Here is a 17,710-nt window from a genome sequence, read left to right as displayed (position 1 = left end):
ATGATTACCCTTTCATTCGCTCTGATATTGTGATCCCTGCTTAAATCTTTTGCTTTGGTTTCCTCTCACAGTCATTCCTTTGCATAACCCAACAATAGTGGGCAGAGTGGGTAAATATGTGCACTGTATGTAAACCTATTTGTCATACTGTGTTTTTTTTCCCCCTCTCTTACATCGTTGTTCTGCTGTGGGCATCGGTCACCCTCCCCCACCTCCCGTGACCATAAAAACAAAAATAAAAATGGTTATTGAAAAGAAATGAATAAAAAGTTGAGTGCGCTCTCTCATATCGGCTCAATATTCTTCCTGCTGTCTGGATGCGCTGAGTCTGAGAGTGTTCTTTACCCCCCATTGGCCCACATCCACAGAGAATGAGGACAATAGTTTGGCTCTGAGACATGTGTGCCTAATGTAGTCCTTTTATGTGGGAAAGTGGAACTGTATGGAGATGGGAGAGAAAGAGGATCATTGTGTTCCTGTTTTTCTTTCTGCCTCTTTTTCTCATACATCTGATGGCTCTCAGATGTTTCGGCAGCTTACTAAGAAAACACATTTATTGCAGCATCTATAAAATCAGTCACTGTTATCTGCTCTTAGGACTAGATCATTTTGTTGTAACGATGTTTGTGGAATGGTACTGTGATGGCACAATCATGTTTTGTTGTTATTCATCATTTAGTAGATGTTTTGTTTTGTTCACTCCAAATTAAGCTTTCGGTAAAATCACCCCTGTTAGTGTCTAAAAACAAAGTGATGACCAAAGTGATTCCAGTTCATTTTCAGCCGGGGCTGAAGGTACATAGTGAAGTTCAGAGAAATCAGCTGTCAGTTTTCAGTGCAGTTCGTACTGTGGGAACCATGAATAAAGATAATTTTATGGCCATCTATCCGATAATTGTAGTTTGGATAATTTAGTCTGAACAAAACTGGTGACTTCCAACCAGCTGCTACCCATATAGCCATACATTAAGTAACTAGATGTGTTTGTGCAGTGGCTAGATGGAATTGCCATACAAAAGAAGTTATGACATCAGGCTGATGCAGAGTTAATTACATGCCATAACGTCAAAGCAGCCATGCTTACTAATTTGCAACATTCCCTGCGATGACCTAAAAAACACTGAGATATTAAAGGTGTGCAACCGTGTTATGAACAACACATCGCAGCTGAATAATCCATCAGAATCTCTCTTCATTTTAAACACTTTATGGATGTCCTATAAGCCCAAACAAGTCAGTGTCGTTTCATACAGAAAGTGTAAACTGCAAGCAGTTTTATGATTAATGACTAATCAGCCAAATAAGCCCCAGAATGTCCCTTCAACCCTGCATACACTCGTGCACGCATATCTCCACACACCCACACGGCAATATTGAGGTCAGATTGGGAGAAAGACACAGACCCCCCATCATGGCGCACCCTCTGGCTACCTCTCCGTGAGCTGTTCACTCATGTAGAAGCAGACCCATCTGCCCCAAGAGATGGCGAGACAGAGGGCAGAAAAGTACGAGACGCACGTTTACGAGCAAGAAAAAAACAGAGGTGGAAATTAGGTTTAGAGAAATTGAGAAAAGATGCCAGATTTTGTGTGTGTGGGGGGGGGGGGCAGATCTGTGCTGTGTTGCCCTGAGATACAGGATGTTGTAATAAGGCAATTGAGAGAGAAAGCGAGAGAGAGAGGAAGACTGTGAGAGCGATAGAGAGAGGGGCTGGACTATGTAATAGAGGAAAACGGGGGAGGAGGGTATGCCTCAAGGAGAAATGCATTCATTTTTCTGTCGGTGTGACAAGCCAACTCCCCCTCTGCCTGCGCAGAAAGTGGAATGCTCCGCCTTGCTCTGGGCTCTGTTGTTGTGCAGAGCTGCAGAAGGCCTGACAGAGCCAGCTAGACAGAGAGGAAAGGGTGAAATGCATCGACAGAGACAGACACGCTGTGGATCGAGAGCCTGTGAATAGATTTCATCACCCGGTTCAACCAGCGACACCAGAGAGGAAGGAAACAAAGAAAAGAGGGAGACAAGAAAAAAGGCGCTTCAGTTAAAGGACGGAAAGTGAGAGAGAGAGGCAAGGTGAAGGAGGAGAAGGAAGGAAGGAAAGGGAGGGAGGAAGGAGGCTCAGACATGAGGAGGGGCGCCTGACTGACATTGCTACTCTCTCTATCAACTCACACACACACACACACAGGGACATAGGCAGACACACGCAGACTGTGCACTGCACAGTAGCTGCTCTTTTATCACCCTCTGTGGAGCCTCGTCCCCCATCCTTTCTTCTCTTTAGAGTGAGAGGACATAAGACAGAGAGGAAGGAAGAGCAGGAAGAGGAGGAGGAAAAAGACGTGAAGGAGGAGAAGGAGGGGAGGCAGTAACCCTCTCCTCTCCTTTACTCAGACACACAACCGGGGGTGATAGAGAAGAGCAAAAAAACAAGAGGTGTGGGGGAAAAAGGAGCTTTCTGTTCCATTTCGCCGTCTCCTGTGGTCCCTCGGCCAGAGAGCGGCTAACAGGCACCGCTCATGTCCGTGAACTCGGAGAAATCCTCGTCCCCTGAAAGGTAACACCTCATCTTCCTCCTTCCCTCTCTCATTACTGTTCTCATTTTGCCTCGATATGTTAGTTTGCATGTCATTTTGTTTCTTCCCACGAGCCTCTTCCACCACCACCATCCCCCTCAGCACCTCCATGTTTTGTCTCCTCTCTGTTTCTCTTTCTGTTTCTGTCTCCGTTCCTTCAGCCTTGGTTCCTTCTATTGTCTGGGTCACACAGCAGTTACTGTAGCAGGGCGAAAAACGCAACGGTTTATTGTTGCATGGTGCTGTAACATTTTAACACAGCGTCCTTTTCTGCATGCACATATGAGCATGTACAGTACATAACACATCTCACTCACACACACACTGTTCTACACAGATGCATGAGCTCACGCTGCCTTCCGAGGCCGTAACATTTCCTATAAGAACAGTGACAACAATACATACACATACGAACACACGCAGTCTCTTTGTGGTGCTTGAGCTCAGAGCTTACACAGCAAGAGTGTCAACACACGTCAACATCAGCACGGCCAGCAGCAGCAGCAGCAGCAGCAGCAATGCATCTCAGCAGCAGTGCGAGACAACAGATAACCACATGACGCACCTTAGTGCATAATATTCCCGATCGATTGCTCCTTCGGACACAACACAACCTCTTTGCAAAACACACTCACACCCAGGCAGCTTAATCATAATTTGATAAACTGCAAATTTATTGTAAATATACATACCAAATCACCAAACACTCAGTAATGATGAGTTTTAATAGCAAGGTCACCAGGCATTATCAGTGACATGGTACGCCTTGGCTAATTGAATACACAGAAACTCGCACACCGTACATTTTTCTAATTGCCAGGACAGGATACACTACACTGAATGACAGCTACATGCATCAGGGCTAAACATTCCTTATCTCACCCTCGTTCAGTCAAGATTGTGCCCTCTTTAATAATTTGTACCTATTCGTACCTAATTAGTCACCCCACAGGATCAAAGTGAACACAGTGCTTTTTTGGTTTGTTGGTATGTTGGTTTGTTTAGGGCTACTGAGGTAATCCCGGTTTTTAAAGCCAGTCTTGATTGCGTAGTTCTGGAAGTAAAGATGAGAGAAATGTTTGGGAGCAAAAGCTCAGTTTATTGGTAGTTTCCAAGCAGTCAAACTAAAAGCAAACCTTTGCAAAAGCTTTTTTTTTTCTTTTCCTTTTTTAACTGAATGCATGAGAACCCATATCCATTCAGATCTTGTCGGAAGAAGCCCGCATTCCCATTTTGACTGTGCAGAAAAGAGCGGAAAGAGCTCGATTTGACGGTTGCTGGGGGGCAGGAGCAGGCAGACTGGATGACTCAGGTAGCTAGTGATGCCGTGCCAAGTACGATCAGGCAGAGCCACTGCCATCCACGCAACTTGGTGCCAGGTCCCAGACTGGCACACTTAAAACATATGGCGCAGTCGGCACGTAGATGGGCTAAAGTAAATGGGCAGTAACAATATCAGGCAGTATTACATGGGCAGTTGGGCACAGAGGAGAGTGGCTTTATACTGGTCTCACAAACTAAATTGATAAATGGCATCAGATACACACACACACACTATAGACTGGTGATAAAAGTGAATATGTGCGTGTAAACCGTCATATTTATAGCATCTAAACAAAGAAATTCTGCTTCCTGACCTTGGATCCTCTAAATGTACAGTATTACAGCTTTCATTACTCTGTCCAGTTTTTATTTTCCTACCTCCATTGTTTGGGTCACAGCAGTCTCTCTTTAATCAAGAATAATGCAGCAGTCTCTTGTTCCACGGCAGGTAACGCCAAAGAGTTGCACTCATGCACGCACTGCTGCCTCCTTTAACTCCTGCAAGCATCTCCTGTGACCAGAGCTGTAGTTCTGTAGAGGTCAGGATTTTTTTCTGCATATAAACAAGAAAATTGACATCCAAAGATTTTTTTCTTGCTTTCCCCAACAGAAATGAGCAGAATTGTTATAAAGATATATTTTAATAACTTTTCTTTTAAAGTAGGGTTTTATTTAATCACATGCAAAATATCGTTTTCTTTGTCAGATGGGCAAAAACCAAGTGTTTTCAGTCAGCCATTGATTACATGGAGCTGCAGTGACAATCATTTCACACTCATAGCTGTGAAGTTTTGCTGCTTTTCTGAGTTTTCTCTCTGAATATGAATAGCTTTGATTATTGGACTCTGCTGACATGCAGTAATGATTGAAATTAGTATATTGGTTATTATCTAACCACATATGTGAACATGAACTAGTGTGGAAGTTTGACTTATTTTGCACTTTATTAGGGGATTGTATTTTAAGGTCAAGTGAACTTCAGAATCTATGTTTAGCTTTTTTTTGTGAGACAAATCAGCTCAATTTCTTTGACTATAACACCATCTGTGCCCCAGATGCCATGAAACCATACACACATGCATGCACACACTGTTGTGGGGTGCTTTTTATTCGGGATGTGCGTTGATATGTTTGTCACAATAAGTGGATTTGATGTGTGTTAAGCTAAACGGATGGACTCGTCTGGCCTGAAAAGAGCAAGAAGCAGTGCAGTGACAAATTTCTCCTGGAGACGCTGCACTAGGAAGACGATCCCTGTTGTGTAACTTAGCACTTGAGGCATAGTGGAGATGGATGGAGGATGAGAAGTGTGTGTGTATTTGTGTGCATGTGTGTGCCAGTTTGAGGATATTTAAGTGTTTTGACGTCCTTATTGCGTGTGAGCAGCTTAAAGCAACTTTGTGAAGGGTGACGGCACGTCATTTTAGGTCATAATAACGGATGCTGCTGGGTTAAGGGCTTACATCCTTAGAAGACTTTCTTGGGATTAAACACAAGTTGAATAAATAAACAGCCAAAGGTCAAGAGTTTAAAGGCTTTCAAAGGCTGGCTTGAGGTTCGTGTAATTTTCGTAGCTGTTGAGAGGAACAGCTACTGAAACGTTAAACTCTTGGTGCGATTACAACAACACTCAGTTGTGTTGTTGTAAATGCCACATACCTGCTTCAAAAGCATGATGTGCTTCTTAGGCTACACCCAATTAGAATGCGATTGTGTAGCTGTTTTTTTATTAGTGGGTGTCCACACAATGCAAGTATATCTTTTATATCTGCTTGTCACAGGTTGAAACACAGCTTATTGGTTATGCTAGTTACAACCAGATGGTCTGAGCAGCCTCTTTCCTGCTTTCCTTCAGACTGCCTGAGTTAGAAGAATAGGTCAGAAAGAGCTGCTGAGGATGCAGCGCTGGAATGCGTCCAACCGGTCAGGAAGCCGGGCCCATGCAGCAGACAGGCATCACATTCAGCAGCTATCGCATTCTCGCAGAGTACGCAGCTTTGGCTGGCCTACATGGCCTCCACCATCTTCTTTGGTCCGACCCAGAAACGGGGCGCGCGAGCACACGTGCAGGCATACCAGTGGCGCAACATGACAATAGCTAATGAAGCGTGGCAGCGAGCTAGCTCGTAAACTAGCCCCCTGCCCTGCCTGTCTGGCCTCCATTACCACCTGCCCCTCGCTCATGGCTGAAAAGAAACAGAAGATTACATTTTACTTTCTCTCTTTCCACCTCTTTATTTTTTCTTTTTCCTGCCTTGAGTGTGAGACAGATGGAAGAGGAGGAGGAGGAATCTCATGCATGCAATCTCTCCTGTCCCTCTGAGGGCTTTTGGTGATATTGCAAATGTAAATAAAAGTGTCTGCTACATGCACACCCACAGAAACTACCATGAAGTTTTCAGCCCTTGCAAACTAGTCTAACCTGACTGCATAGTCAAAGCTCTGCACTGCAGAATAACTCTGGGAATTTCCACCTCGTGTACTGAAGTCCTATGTGGTTAATCAGCAATAGGAATCACTGAGTCAAACATGCAGCAGAAAGGAATAAGATACCTCACAAGTAGTAAGTCGATCACCAGTGGTCATGTGATCTGGACTTGGGCATCTGATCCGGTGAGAGATGCTCAGTAGGATTTACAGTGTAGGTTCAAAGGTCATGTAGCGGTACCAGTAGATGCATGATAGGATGATGCTGTCAGTGCTCTGGGATGAAACTTAAATTACTTCCATCCATCCATTTGCTTCCGCTTATCCTTTTCAGGGTCGCGGGGGGGCGCTGGAGCCTATCCCAGCTGTCATAGGGCGAGAGGCGGGGTACACCCTGGACAGGTCGCCAGTCTGTCCCAGGGCCAACACACAGGGACAGACAACCATTCACACTCACATTCACTCACACATTCACACCTAGTGGCAATTTGGATTATCCAATTAACCTATTCCCACAAGCTGCATGTCTTTGGACGGTGGGAGGAAGCCGGAGTACCCGGAGGGAACCCACGCAAACACGGGGAGAACATGCAAACTCCACACAGAAAGACCCCGGCCTGATGTTGGAATTGAACTCAGGACCTTCTTGCTGTGCGGCAACAGTGCTAACCACCGTGCCACCGTGCTGCTAAATTACTTATTGATTATTAATTAACGCCTTGTATATGGAAATGTAAGAGAGAATACATGAAAAAAATACATGTTTACCCTGAAAACACACACCTACACTTCTGGAAAAGCTTTTATGAGCTCACGCTACATTAAGGAATGTTTACTGTTCCTGCACTACCTACCTACCAAGTTTTTGGGTTTTTTTGTTTTTTTCTCCTTAGATAGTTAGATAGTTAGTTTTTGTTAATTTATGTTGTAATTTATGTTAGGTCAGTCTGTCTTGTCTCTGCTAGCCAGCTAACTAGGCCTCTTAGTTAGCTAGTTTAGTGTTTTTCTGTTAATTTATGTTGTAAATTTATGTTGCATGTAGCACCTTGGTCCTGGAGGAACGTTGTTTCGTTTCACTGTGTACTAACTGTATATGGTTGAAGTGACAATAAAACCAACTTGACTTGACTTGACTTGACGCTTTTCCCAAGCACAAAGGCTTCCGCGTTTGTTTATCTTCACTTCTAACAAAAGCACATTTTCTTTTTCCGCTAGTTTTGGCAAATTGCTAAAAAAAAAAATTACCACCGAAACTGTTTTTGTTCTGCTTTAAAGAAAGTGGGACCGTTTTCCCTTAAATCCACATGACAACCAGCATTTTAACTGGCTTGACTTCCTTTTGCTCTTGTGTGTGTGTGTGTGTGTGTGTGTGTGTGTGTGTGTGTGTGTGTGTGTGTGTGTGTGTGTGTGTGTGTGTGTGTGTGTGTGTGTGTTTCAGTGTCCAGTCCCTAGTCCCTGTTGACTCAGTATGTTTACACACACAACATTCCAGTCTTCCCTGCAGGCCTTTAATTGGTCCTTTTAAATCACCCACTTTTCACTTTCTATTTTTTCCAAGCCTTATTCTTTCCCTTCTCCTATTCAATCTCTCGTCCTTTCTATTCCTCACTTTTTTGCTCTATACCTCCCTCTGCCATCTGTTAAGTTGATTCTGGTCTTTATTTTTGTTTTCCTGCTGGAACCTGATGTTGCGCATCACTTATTATATATTTCATAACTGTCAGGTTGACTGTTTTTTTCCTGCAAACTTGAAACCATAACTAACAGACACAGTTGCAATAAAATGCTACTTATACATTTTGATCTGCTTTGTTTCTTTAACTACACGCTTTTTTTAATTGGGAGAGAAAATAAATATTGTTTGGTCTTTCCTGTAATTGCAAAATGATACTTTTGAAATGCTAATATATTGTTTACTGCAACCTGCTCTCCTTTAATTCTAACAAGCAGCACTAACAATGCTGATTCACTGTAGTTCCATAATGATACAGGTCCCTGCTGAAGGAGAAACAGAAAAAGACGAGAGAGAACATTTTTCTTTACATCCCCTATCTTACTGTAAAACGTCTCAAGCTGCAGTGCAGATAGTTAGCATGCAGCTACAGGGCCTTTCCCTCTCATTAGTTCACAGCTATCTGCCATCAGCATATTAGTCTTCCTGGAGTCGATTTTACTGCTACGACACTGTAAGTTATACTCAGCAGAAATGGGTGAAATGGAGGAAGAATGAGAGAAGGGGGGGAGATGGAGGATAGAGTAGGGAAAAGTTTGAGATTCTTGGAGGGTTTGGGGGGTTGGCGAGCGGAGAGACATGGTACGACGATAGCCCTGGGAGAGAGATGATCCCGCAGAGGAATTATAAAGATGATAAAGCCAGAGTGAGAACTCTGGAGAAAGAGACCAGGATAGAGACAGAGAGCAAAAAAACAGGACGGCAGAATCCTCAGGAGAGAGGGGCACAGATAGATAAAGATGATTGGGGAAGGGGGGGGAGGGAAGGATGAGAGGCGAGGAGAGATGGAGGGAGAAGATAGATGGCTCTCTGCAGACTTGCGCAGTGTGCTGGGTAATGCTAGGTCACCGGAGGACTAATCTCCGCTGATGCTGCAGCGCTGAAGCAGTGGAATGATAATAGCCTGTTTGTGCTCTGTGTGTTTGTTTGTGTGGCTTACCATATGCATGCGTGTGAAAAGATAGCGGGCTTGCTTTTGAAGGTACCACTTTTTTTTTTTTTTGGTCCCCTGATAGAGTCACACAAACACACAAACCTGTATTCACGCAGTTCACCCAATCCTCAACGCTGCCCTGTGGGATTGAGTCACGCGTCGGCTGCATAACTGTGAACAATATTCATCTGTTGTGTCTGAGAACACTGTTCAGCTGTTGTCTCTTCCTGACCTGCAGCACGTGTTTGAATTTTTTATTTTTTTCCTACATCAGCACCGAGTTGGGGAGTGTTATTCAGCTCTGAACCATGTGCCAAAGATTCCATATAATCCTGCATTTCATATCAGTGATACTGTACTGATACAACAAGTATCACCACAACTTGGAGTAGGGCTGGAGTTTAGTACTTTCATCTAATCCAACAGTATCAAGCTCACCCATAAAATCATAATAATTAAATTTGAATGTGACTTGCACAAGTGGAGCATGGAAAGTTCACAAGATGTCCTCCACCTGGAAAAAACAAACATGAGCTAATTGTTTTATGTGTAGATAATGCTCAACTTGAACAGAGAGGATGCAATCAAGTTATCATAATTGGACTCAGATGTGCATAATATTGTATTGATATAAAAAAGGTTAATAGCTGACCTTTCAGCAGTGAAAAGAGCTTTGTGGTATTTTTATTGAGTTTTTGTGTGTTGCTGCAAGTTACGCCGATCAGCCGTGACATTACGACCGCTGACGGGCGAAGTGAATAACATTGATTATCTTTTCATTGTGGCACGTGTTAGTGGGTGGGATATGTTAGGGAGCAAATAAACATTTTGTCCTCGAAGTTGATGTGTTAGAAGCAGGAAAAAAGGGCAAGTGTAAGGATTTGAGGGAGTTTGAGAAGGGGTATATTGTGATGGCTGGATGGCTGGGTCAGAGCATCTCCAAAACTGCAGCTCTTGTGGGGTGTCCCGGTCTGCAGCGGTCCGTATCTATTAAATGTGGTCCATGGAAGGATTTGTGGTGAACCAGTGACAGGATCTTGGAGGCCAAAGGTCATTGTGGGGAGGGACGGGTACTCTGTCTGGTGCCATTCAACAGATGAGCTACTTCTCAAATTGTGAACATAAACAAACATCTGCAAAGCTCAATGAACTGAAGCAACATTGTAGAGCAGAACAAAATTCCTCCACAATGAAGTGAGAGACTGATAAAGTCATACAGAAGACAAATCAGGTTAGTTTGGCTGTAATCAGCTCCATGAGCTACTGAATCATTGGGTGTACTTTTTCACAGGACTGCGTAGCGTCTTGTGGAAACTTTTTTTTTCATATGACTATATGTGCCTGTAAACTACCTGCCCCACCTTTAACTGAAAGCTGCAAAGAAAACTTAATGAACCGGATGTTATTCTGAGTGGGTGTCAGATCCAGAATAGATCCGGGTCTTGCAATCCAGTCTTGTAGGTTTTGTGTCTTCCTGTTGGTGCTGGCACACTCTGCTAGAAGCAGGTGTGGTAAACTTGGCATGTGGTTGTTACGAGTATTCTCTCTAGTTATCTGGAAAGTAAATGCAACACTCCCCATAATAACAAGGTAATACTCTTTTGGGGGGTTTTAGGAACCTCCTGTTATCTCAGTCATGTGATAACTGCATATCTGTACATATTAAACTGCTTATTTCAGTTGTGTAATCAATTCTAAATTTAGTTTGTTTATATGGATAGCCAATCTGGCCAAGGGGCAGCCCACATGGATCATTATTTTTAATTAAAAAGTGAAAGCAGGGTTGGGTTAGGAAATCATTGTCACCAGATACACTGGTATACTAATAGACAGACGTTCAACTCATGTTATTACTATGTAATTACTATTACTATTTAGTATCTTAATTGATATTACAGTGTATTTTCATTTGTTTGTAATAGTCATGAGGATGAAGATATGGTAATCGGTCATCGGTGTTTCATTTGTGATCTCTGTGTTACATGATCTGAAAATACAGCTGTACATAATAGATGTAGCTCTAGTCTGTGTTATGGTATGTTTTTGCTTCAGTGGCTATGTGCTCACATACTCCCTAACCAGATGAACACTGAGATGGCATCTTAGCAGGTGGGTGTCACAACCCCATGTGACTTGTGCTGGAATTCAAGGCTTGGTTCGTCTTGTCCATCTACTGCTGTTTCTGTGAGTCTGCAGCTGAAGGCTGGAGCTGTTTTCTCTGTTCAGCCATTCGTCCATCTCTCAAACTTGTCCTATGGAGTTTAGCTCATGTCCTGCCACTAAGAAGAGATGGAGTCTGGCTCTTTGTGCGCTCCGGCTGCGCCACAGAGCCCTCCGAGACAGGTAGAAGGGGAATAAAAATGTGTCTTGACAGAACTAATGGGCTAAATTCTGGGGTTTAGTTTGTATGGCTAAGTTTCCAGATTAAGGTCTTTTATTTAATATTTTATTTAAAACAAAAAACAAAAAAGCATGTAAAGTGGAAAAGAATGAGTAATAGGAAGTGATAAAGGCCAGCTGGATTGACAGAATTATTTGGCTAAATAATGATTTGTATCTTTGCACAGGCTCCGTGTTGAGTGAGTGTTTTTTCACACGCAGAAATGGGAAGATGACTGACAAGGAGAGATCAGAAGCTTTGCTTTGGTCCCAGAATAACAATAAGACAAAAATTCAATGCAGAGAGACCAAATCATTCATGTGCGACTGTCAAGATTTGCATCTCCGCATTTATGAAGCCAGAACAGTAGGATTGATTAAAAATATTTAAATTCTTTTTTTTTAAATAGCTGTAACAGTTGCCATAATCTTAATCTACTAATCTAATAAATTAACTCAAATATAAGGATTTGGTTGGCTTTTCGTGCTTGATAAAATATCAAGTCTCTCTTTCTTTGTTCCAGATCAGTGTATTTAGGACAACAAATTGAGTCCATAAAGCCTTTGAGGTGTGCTTTGATTGTGTTGCACATTAAATAAACATTTTCTGCAGTGGGTTTCTTTCCAGAGTGATATCGAAATACTTAAAAAATTAATATCTCTTACAAAACGTGGAAGTTTGCAGCGTTTTTTCCCAGCTCAGCTTTGTTTTTGGTTTTCATTTAGTGCAATCGTGTTTGTCTTTGCATTCATTAGGCTGATTTGAACTGTCATTTCATTAGTGGGGAACTGCAAGCAGGCTTGGATATGTCATACCAGAGAGAGCAAGGTGATCACTGCTATTTATGAGACATCCTTTTGACATTCATATGTGAATCTTATCACACCTCTGCTTTTCCAGCGTGCTATTGTATAATAATTAAGAAGCTGTGATTTTTGTTTTTTATGGATGAGATATGATTTAAAATAATATGAGGAATTCGAGACCAAGAAAACCATCTAACCACATTGAACCATAAAATGGGAACATATTACCTCTTGTGCCTTGTGTACTGTTACCTAGCTGAAGATGGGGCCGTTTTTAACGAGTAAAGCTCCATGTGAGTGATACGCAGGCTGTGGAGGGACAGTAAATATATTTTTAAGTCATTATTAATTCATTAATTTATATTTTTGGGGAAAAAGCTGTAGGGTATTAAACCCAAAAAGATGTCTTTTTTATCTTTGACACTCTGACTTTTCAGAGAGAAAAAAGAGCAAATTCATCCTATGTAGCAGCAGCTTGACATTAATAATGATCTGCTTCTTTTGACTGATGGAGCCATTTCATCTTTGCTAATATTGTCAAACTTGCTATGCCTAAAAGGTTTGTAATTGTAGAGACGTGTAAACCAGCTGTGGTTCTTACTGGGAATAGTAGAGTTAAAGCTGATCTGTTGGGCAAATTTACCACAGGCCTTTTTTTTCTATTATATATTCTATTAGGGTTTAAAAAAATCATGTCTCATGATGAACAACCTATTGTCCAATACCAACATATGTGTCATCTGTCAGTAGCATCAGCCAGCTAATATGTTAGTCTGGTTGGTGACGCAACCCACACATGCTGCCTCTGTGCCTGTGCTTTGTGCCTACAGTGCTGTAGTAGTGTTTTACATACATGCACATAGCTTCTTCTTTCTTTTGATGCTATCACTTGCTGGGGCGGATGTTACCTCCACAATAAGGGGCTTTGTGGCTGGCTGTCGTCACTGGAATGTTTAATACAGAACGCAGAGTGAGTAAATGCGCTTTAGAGAGCGTTCAGCATGTGCTGCTGAATTGAAGCTACAGCAGATACCCAGAGGCTCTGTGTGCAAAACATGTGGCTGGATGTTTTTGAACTGAGCAGCAGACTAATAGTTTTCTGTTCAAATAAAATGTTGCAGAAAATATACATCTGATGCACAAAAAGACAAAATGTTAATGAAATTTATGTTTTTAGGGAGGTGAACGTTTTGACTGTTGTGTTTGGGAAATAGCAGTAAAGCCGTGTCACTCTGCCGTCTGTGTGAACACGCATGTGTATGTCAACTCTCCAGCCACATAGCAGTGTTTCTGTTTTCAATGCAAATTTTATTCCAAGTCAAAGAATTTTCCATGCAGCCACAGACACCAAATGCTGCAAATGTGTTTTGGTGACCAAACATCACTGCATATGTGCACCGTACGGCATTTGCATTGATTCTGTTCGCTGGATTTTGTTGCCTTTCATCTTTGTGTGGGTCTGCATTTGTGCCTGTGTGTATACTGTGTGTGCACGCTCTACTTCATGTATGTGCTCTAGCATAGAGCGGATGTAATGTGTGTGGTCGTGTATCCATCAGCTCCCTCTGGGGAATTTTACCAGCAGCTAGTTTAGTGAGTATAAATTGATGGGACTTGAACCCTGTGGCACAGGGGTTCAGTGTTTATTCATAGGCAGCTGTGGTGTTTTGATTAAATATGGACAGAAGAGCACAAAATAGCAATCCCATTAGAGGAGACGTTACCAAATTATGGCTTACATCTCAAGTGATGGCCACTTAGCTGATGCTTTTGCCCAGAATGACAGAAAGAGAGCACGTAGCAGTGCATCTGTCTTTTTTTAGTTTATAGAAAGCACATAGATTCTTTAAGATATTGTATGTTTTTCAAATTGCGTCAGTGCTGACATCTTTACGAAGCTACTTTTATTGATCCATGTGAAGTAATTTTAAGTTGCACAAAAGCTCTGGGAATAATAGTTGGTGATACAAATCTTAAGTGGCATAAATATAAAAAAGGCCAGATTTTCACAAGAAGCGCACAGAATTAAAAAAAAAAGCAGTATCAGGAGCATTACTGTAAATCTGCTTGGTGCTTTTTTTAAAATGCTTGCGAGCTGATGGGCTGCTTTGTGTCTGTTTTTTGTCTTGTTGATTCGTCATGTTAGCTCCTCCTGAAGAAGTTGCATAGTTTGGGCAGAAGCCACATGCACAGAAGGCACCTTAATAATACTGCACGGCTGGTGGTACGAAACAGGATCCTGCAAAGTTATAATGTGCTAGAGCTAGAGATTGTGATGTGGGGGAAGTGCAGCCAGTGACGTCAGGACTCATCCTGAAAATAGCGGTGAGATCTAAGTTCTGCACTCAGACAGATCCTCCGGAGGAGAGGAGAGAATGAGTCAGCGGTCTTGCCAACACGGGCTGAGAAGGAGAGAGTGAAAGATGAACAATGAATCAATCAGAGGTAGAGATGCCACCAATGGAATGCATAAGCAGAGCTGAAGGACACCTGCGGTCTCAAACCCACGCCTTATCGTTTTGAAAGTAGAGGACTGTGTTCTTGTTGCTAAGGAATATACCTGTTACCTTGGTGATAATGGGATATGTTTAAGGATGAGTCATCAAGTTTGCAGTCGAGAGTGGTCAGCTGTTTCGTGCGACTTCTCAGTGGTCAGAGACATGTTAGCAATGATTGTGGTGGTCATTAATAATTGGTAGGGGGGATCCCAGGTTAGAAAGTCTCAAAAGACATGCTGTTGAAACAATCAAACTGGCCAATCAAAAGGCAGCGAGCAGTGTGGAGGAAGGTGTAATGTATATTCTTTTGGCTGTGGCTATTAGAATTATTAAAAAGAATAAAAAGATTATTTAAGTGACAAAAATGTATGACATTGCTCTAAAGAGGCGCTCTACCCTTCACTCTTTTATTTTTAAATATCATATATTTTTCATTGTTGAAGAAGTGCTCAGAATGATTATATCGTAGTTTAGAAATACTTCATTTGTTGTATTATTTAATTACAATTTGTCAAGTAAAAAAAAAAGCAATGCATATTTCTCTGAAATGCAATACGTGTGTATAAAGTACCTGTCAGGGGCTGGGTCTGTGACCCAGCATTTTCAGTTTATTTTGTATTTTGATTTCTTATTATATTGGGAATATGTGAAGTTTTTGTTATTATTAGTGAGGATTTAGTTGAGTTTCTTTCTAGCTTTTTGTTTCTTCTATAATTCCTGATTTATAAGTCCCAGGTCACGCTCATGTTCCATGTTCATGTTTTTTCCTTATAGCTTCTCGCGTGCTCCTGCCCTGAATCATGTTCATATCTTTTGTCACAGTTGTCATAGGTTAGTTTTATCCAGTTTAGGTTTTAGTTTAGTTTTCGTCCCTGTTCACTTTCCCTTGTTTTTTTGTACTCGTGTTATCAGCTTACAAACTCTAACATAAATAAGTAAATGTACAATCCATTGGGCAACAAAAACACCCAACGTGCAAGGGCTGGAATCCAATGGAAACTAGTTAAGGTGTCTCTGTGAAAAGAAAAGTAAGAACAAATAAGTCCAAGACTGTTTCTAGGCAGAAACATTGACGTCATTTTCACACACGTTGCTGAAAGTTGCCTCAAACCTTTCAAATGGGAGCACAATAAATACGAACTATCAGCTCAAATACCAAAGTGTACAGACTCTTGAGATGGATTCTCAAATATTTTCTCACAATCGCAGACGCTGATTGTATTCTAATGACTCACTGATCTAACTGATGACTCAGCAGACTGAAAGATGGTATTTGGTGTCTTATCAGGTCTAAAGCAGATAACTAAAGTTGAAGAGTTTTAGTAAGGAGCCTTTGATATGAGGCAGATTTAAAGCACCAGGTTATTAACTGTTTTTTGTTTGATATTCCTCTTTTTGTTTCATTTAAATATTGTATCACATAAACATTCATTAAAATCCCATCGAGAGACATTTATTATACAAAAATGAGGAAAAAAGAGAAAAAATACATACTTGTTTTCTCTTATTTTATATACCAATTATCTAAATTGTTTCTTGTGAGGCTTCACTTTCATATCTTACACAGTTTGTTTAGCAAAGTCTTCAATTTTACTTTAGTTAAGTTAGTTACTTATTACATTTTGCAAGCGTTATTTGTGTATGTATGAAGTTCTGGTTGATATTATTTGCATACTGAAGTTTGAAAAAAGGAAACTGATGGGGTCATTAACTTTCCAGCAGCAATTTCAGATGAAAAACTCTGTGATAAGAGTTTTCATACTGGCACATATTTGACAATTTATACACTGGTTACAACATACAGTGCTCAAGGAACTCTTGAGTCTAGACTTAAATATCTTGTTGACTGGTATACCTGAACTTATTTTTAAATATTCAAAATTAAACTTGATCAGGGCTTAAAGGAAGGGAGGTTGAGAAAATTCTTGTTTTCTGGCTTTTCTTGGGATTTACTGACCTTGAAAAATAATACATTGCTCCCCTTATTTAAATCTTCAAATTTAAATTTCCAATGTAAAAGTTGATCGTCAGTGAGCTAATATTGAGCTAATGTGTCATGCTATCTCTGCTGTCTTTGGGCGAGGTTTTACCTTTCCTCTACTTATATTTTTGTAAATATGCTCAGACATGTTGGTAATTTGTGGTATGATGGGGAATTTACTGGCAGGAAAGTTGCTTCACAATTGGTAAAGAGTGTTTGGTGGAATCCCAGTTTCAGTCACCTACCTGTGGAGTTATTCAAATGGGAGAAAGGTGTAATGGAGCTCAGACACTAGCATCAAGATCTGTTGTTGCTAGAAGTGACCAACAGAATAGTATTATTATTATTCTTATTTAATGATAAATTAAAGTGTAATTTTTTTACAGTGTTGTTTTAGGCCAGAACAAAATTTGAATCGATGTGTACGTCAGTAGTGGTGCGTATTGAAATGTTTTCTTTAGTAAATTCAGTTGTAAACTGATGTGTAGATAAATCACACTGGATCCAGTGCACTGGGCTGTTGAAAATGTAACACTGGCTCTATAGATGCCATTGTAGGGTGGGAGTGTGGAAATGCTGAGACTGAAAAAGGGCTGTGCATTTCCTAGTGGGCTCAAATATGTTCTCACGAACACACACACACTCACACACTCACTTGGGTAAGGACGTTAGGAAGCAGTCTGGGCATGTTCTCACACGTAACAAAATGTTGAAGGATGCAAGGCAAATTCTGCACCTATTTACCTCCACAGTACAGGGTTATAACCTTAAGGACTCCTGCCCCAACCTGTGCTATATAGTCAGATGTATTTGAACAGAATAAAAAAACTTCACAGAAAACTGTATATAATGCCCTGTTTAAAACATGAATTACTGCAGGAGTGGCGAGTAGGGCTCGGCAGAACAAACATACAACCGTCCTCTTTTATACGAGCACAAAAATACATATACCGTACAAAAGGCTGCTTCTCCCACATTGCACTGAGACACGCCCTTGTCTCTTACAATATACAGTTACTTAACAAGTAAGTGGTATGCTTGCAGTGGGGGGAAGAA

General features: G+C 41.3%; 1 protein-coding gene across 7 annotated transcripts in view; it reads left to right on the top strand.

The window, feature by feature from the left end:
* srpk2 (SRSF protein kinase 2) overlaps positions 1-17,710 on the top strand; it is a 70,352-nt gene that overhangs the window by 21,648 nt on the left and 30,994 nt on the right. Inside the window, exon 1 of one of the 7 annotated variants that reach the window (XM_063479294.1) lies at positions 1,824-2,554. The exons of the other annotated variants lie outside the window; for them this stretch is intronic. Within the exon in view, the coding sequence (XP_063335364.1) occupies positions 2,517-2,554 (38 nt within the window). The 5' untranslated portion in view covers positions 1,824-2,516. Of the gene's footprint in view, positions 1-1,823; positions 2,555-17,710 lie in introns of those variants that run through there. 7 annotated transcript variants of the gene reach the window in all.

Source organism: Pelmatolapia mariae, linkage group LG7 (assembly GCF_036321145.2).
Source record: "Pelmatolapia mariae isolate MD_Pm_ZW linkage group LG7, Pm_UMD_F_2, whole genome shotgun sequence".
Lineage (NCBI taxonomy): Eukaryota > Metazoa > Chordata > Actinopteri > Cichliformes > Cichlidae > Pelmatolapia > Pelmatolapia mariae.
The sequence above is the reverse complement of the archived record's forward strand: the minus strand, read 5'-3'. Positions and strand labels throughout refer to the sequence as shown.